The sequence below is a fragment of the Furipterus horrens genome, unplaced genomic scaffold, assembly GCF_987537825.1.
Source record: "Furipterus horrens unplaced genomic scaffold, mFurHor1.1.pri manual_scaffold_8, whole genome shotgun sequence".
Classification (NCBI taxonomy): domain Eukaryota; kingdom Metazoa; phylum Chordata; class Mammalia; order Chiroptera; family Furipteridae; genus Furipterus; species Furipterus horrens.
In genome coordinates, this window is record NW_028327178.1 from 85,868,122 (window position 1) to 85,872,402 (window position 4,281).

The following is a 4,281-nucleotide window of genomic DNA, read 5'->3' on the forward strand; positions in this document are numbered from 1 at the left end:
CAACCAGAAACCCAGCCTGCAACCCAGGCATGTGCACAACTGAGAATTGAACCTACAACTCTTTTGTTCACAGGCCGACACTCAATCCACTGAGCCACTCCTGCCAGGGTTGAATCTTGTTTCTTAGTTTGGGTAACAGAGACATTTTCTGTTCCTTGAAGGTGATAAAAGTACCTGTGAGGACATTTGGATTTGGTAAAGTTATCTGTGGCTAAAATTTCTTATTCTAAGTCAAGTTCTTTTTTTTAAAGATTATATTTACTTATGTTTTAGAGCAATGGAGAAGGAGAGAGAAGGAGAGGGAGAGAGACATAGATGTGTGAGAGAAACATTGATCAGTTGCCTCTTGCAAGCCCCTAACTGGGGACCTGGCCTACAACCCAGGCACGTGCCCTTTGGTCTGCAGGCCTGTGCTCAATCCACTGAGCCACACCAGCCAGGGTATGAAATTCAATTTCTTTAGTGTATAATAAGTCCATTCAAGTTTTCTATTTTATGGACAATTTTTGGTAGTTGTTATTTTTCCAGGTAACTGTCTACTTTATGTCATTTTCCAAACATATAGCTTAATATACAGAGTTCAAAGCTTTAGAAAGAGAGATGCTCATCTGTCATCCCTTGTCAGTGTTGAGCAGACATGGAAAAGTGCAAAGAAAAAATATGCTTTTATTTGTCTCTGATAATCCCCAACCTCAAAAAGACATGGGCGAGGAGCTGGTCATTTCTCAAATACTCCTAGTTACACACTCATTAAAGACTTTTTACTGTAACTTTTAAAAAGCTCATTAAATAACACAGATGTTCTGAACAAGTGAACAAAGGTCCTCAGGCCAGACAGGAGCACCAAGGGTGATTTCAGGCAAAGGTAACACCAAGTGAGTGGAGGGGAGGTTTTCCTGGCTGGGTTTGGAGATAAGGCAGGACGCTCACCTGGCACAGAGGCCAAGGCCATGTGATGGAGACCTGGAGGCCAAGTCAAGGAGGTAGAATTTTATCCTGGAGGTACCTGCTCTTCCACCCTTGGACACGTTCACCATTATGGAGAGAATTACAGGGCAGGGGAGGAGGAAGAGACACAGACATTTTCTTTCTTTCTTTCTTTTTTTTTTTTTTTGGTGCACCCTTCCCAGAAGTACCGCTTACTGGGTTGATGTGTGGGGGAGACCCAGCAAGCTCCTAATCCATCTCCCTGCTCCAAAAATCTACTTAATATGTTGTCTTTGGATAAAAAATATACCAGATATTAAACTGATTAGAATAGATATTATAACTGGTCTTAGCCAAAAGGCTGAGAAGCGATTCTTGTTACATTAAAGCCCTGTTTTAAAAGATTGCTTGGGGGAAGAGGAGAGGTAAGGACAAGGAGAGGCACTAGGAACAGTGTCCCAGAGGAGCTGAGGCTCAAGTATGACCAGTCCACGGAAAGCCTGCAGGTAGGTGGAGGCTTTGCCTTGGTTGTTGGGAGGAAAGGGTGTGAATGTGGTATTGCATGGGAATACTCAGGGGGTTTGGGAAATCCAGGACTTGGCAGCTGTGTGACCTCTGGCAAATTACTTAATTCTCAAAGTCTTGGAATACCAGAATGTGGCCTTTGATTTTCAGTTGAGTTCTGTAGAGTTTTAAACGCTTATGGTTTGGGCCCTGGCTGGTGTGGCTCAGTGGATTGAGCGGTGGCCTGCGAACCGAAGGTCACCAGTTTGATTCCCAGTCAGGGCACGTGCCTGAGTTGTGGGCCAGATCTCAGTTGGGGAAGCACGAGAGGCAACTAACTGATGTTTCTTTCCTTTTTTCACTCCCTTCCCTTCTCTCTAAAAATAAGTTAAAACAATATTTTTAAAGATATCCCCTTCTGAGAGTCTTGGATGGGGCCAGTTCCTGGGTGGCAGTGATTGTCGCTGCAGGGCTTGTGGCTAGTGCTTCCAGCACTCTTCCCCATCTGTCAAGCCCTCGGGCACAGCAAAGATAAAGTCTAAGGGATGCAGACATTTAACCTTTTCAACAATCTTGAGACAGGTACTAGCTATGGGACTTTAGGCAAGTTACCCTTTCTGAGCTTCAGTGTCTTCATCTGTCACATAGGGACAGTAATTGTGCCTACCTCATAGGTTTGTTGTGAGGGTTAAGAGTAACAATTGTAGAGGCTCTGGAACAGTCAGTACCTTCATCACAGTAAAGTGATCAATAAATGTTGCTACTACTATTATTTTTCATGAGTATTATAACTGACCCTTTTTGCAAGTGAGGTATCTGATGCCCACAGAGGAAGATTTTGTGGTTGAAAAAATTAAATAGTAAAAACGAACTGCCATGGATATTCCACCTCTTCCAAGCTCACAAAGCTGGGTTCTTCCAGTCTGGTGGGATGGTAGAATGCTATTTTTTTCTTATTTGTCTCTGCTGCCATAGCATAAATCTATCACTCTCATCCAGACTTTTTCATTGCCTTCTAAGTAGTCTTCTTACCAAGCATCTCATTTCCCACCTCTTTATCCTCCACACTTAGTGACAGTGAGCCTCATAAGAAATATCTTGCCCTGGCTGGTGTGGTTCAGTGAATTGAGCACCAGCCTGTGAACCAAAGGGTAGTTGGGTCGATTCCCAGTCAGGGCACACGTCTGGGTTGCAGGCCAGGTCCCCAGTTGGAGACGTGTGAGAGGCAAACATACATTGATGTTTCTCTCCCTATCTTTCTCCTTCCCTTCCTCTCTCTAAAAAAGAAATAAAATAAATAAACAAAGTCTTAAAAAAGAAAAAGAAAGAAGGAAATATCATAATGCCTCCATAGGGTGTTACGGACACTCTCAGTACACCCCTCCCCCGACACTAGACACCCCGGGGTCCCATTGACAATTTTTGAAAACTTGAATTTAGTAGTTTTCTTGGAAAAAGCAATAAGGCAAAAAACAAAAAACTGATAATACATATAGTTTTGTTTTGTTTTTACATGACTTTATTTCACCCAAAGGACGTCATTACCATTGATTATTTCTGCACGTCACTTGCCTGGCTTCTCTCTGCTTTTGCTTCCAGTGACATACATCTGTATTCTCTTTAGAGGACTGTCCTATGTCTCTTCAGGCCACTGGAACTGCTCTGCCTAGAAGCAGAGAGGACAGGAGTTTTTCTTTTTTCTTCTTAAACTCTTTTTTTATTTTTTTAAGATTTTATCTATTTATTTTTAGGGAGCGGGGAGGGGAGGGAGAAACAAAGAACGAGAAACATTGATTTCGTATGCGCCCAGACAGGGGACTGAACCCGCCACCCAGGCATGTGCCCTGGCCAGGAATTGAACCAGTGACCTTTTGCTTTGCAGAAGGATGCCCAACCAACTGAGCCACACCACTCAGGGCTGGAGCTTATTTCTTGACTGACAAGTGCTGGACTATGAGCAACAAGCTCCTGTGCCTTGAGTAGGAACCAACTTGGAGATAAAATTTATGTTCCAAAACGCCCCTATGAGATTAGGCTGAGGTCTAAAATCACCCCTCTCTCAGGTCCTGCTTCTTTCTTTTTTTTTTTTTTTTTTTTTTTTTCTCTGGAAATTTTATTGGAAGGGAAGGCAGGCAGGCCACGCCTCCCCCTGAGGGCGCCACCAGCCCTCACTGCTTCCCATTGCCATTGATGGGGCGGTTCACGTGCTCGGGGGAATCCAGGAAGGCCTTGAGCTTGGGCCGGGCGCTGAGGCGAGCCACGTAGGCAGAGAGCAGGGGCAGGGAGTCCAGGCAGCCGGGGGCCAGGACCTGGTGGACCAGCAGCAAGTCCAGCAGGTTGTAGTCGGCGAAGGAGATCTGGCTGCCCACGATGAAGGCCTGGCCCCCCTGGTTCTGGGAGAGCAGAGTCTCAAAAGGCTTCAGGCGCCCCGGCAGCTCCTTCACGTAATCCTCCTTGCCCGCCTCATAGTTGGTGTAGATGAGGGAGCCGTATTTGCAGCGGAGGTCCTCCACGCCGTCGTTCACCACGTCCACCAGGGCCGCCTCGCGCTGGTCCTTCCCGTACAGCCCGAGGGAGCGGCCCAGATGGCGCAGGATGGCATTGGACTGGTACAGAGTCAGGTCTCCGTCCTGGAACTTGGGGAGCTGCCCATACAGACAGGAGGCCTTGAGCGAGCCCTGCAGCCAGGTGTCCTTGGTCACCACCTCCTCCTTCCAGCTCTGGCCCTGGTCAGCCAGCAGCATGCGCATGGCCTCGCAGCGCCCTCGAACAGGAAAGTAGACGACGGTGTAGGGCGGCATAGTGGCGGTGCAGACAAAAGCCCCAACAACGGCGAATGCGGCGGCTGCT

The 4,281-nt window shown here is 46.8% G+C and overlaps 1 protein-coding gene and 1 non-coding gene across 2 annotated transcripts; both read right to left on the bottom strand.

The window, feature by feature from the left end:
* Positions 1-1,110: 1,110 nt before the first annotated feature.
* Positions 1,111-1,300, bottom strand: LOC150003278 (U2 spliceosomal RNA). The gene has a single exon (XR_016512853.1). It is a non-coding gene; the product is annotated as a U2 spliceosomal RNA (small nuclear RNA).
* Positions 1,301-3,523: 2,223 nt separating this feature from the next.
* On the bottom strand, positions 3,524-4,281 carry LOC150003279 (glutathione S-transferase P). The gene has a single exon (XM_090285226.1). The coding sequence runs from the start codon at positions 4,230-4,232 to the stop codon at positions 3,600-3,602; it is 633 nt and encodes a 210-aa protein (XP_090141352.1). The 5' UTR covers positions 4,233-4,281; the 3' UTR covers positions 3,524-3,599.

Bases quoted from the DNA above. Each gene is read 5' to 3' on its own strand.
- LOC150003279 (XM_090285226.1), bottom strand. From the start codon at position 4,232: ATGCCGCCCTACACCGTCGTCTACTTTCCTGTTCGAGGGCGCTGCGAG.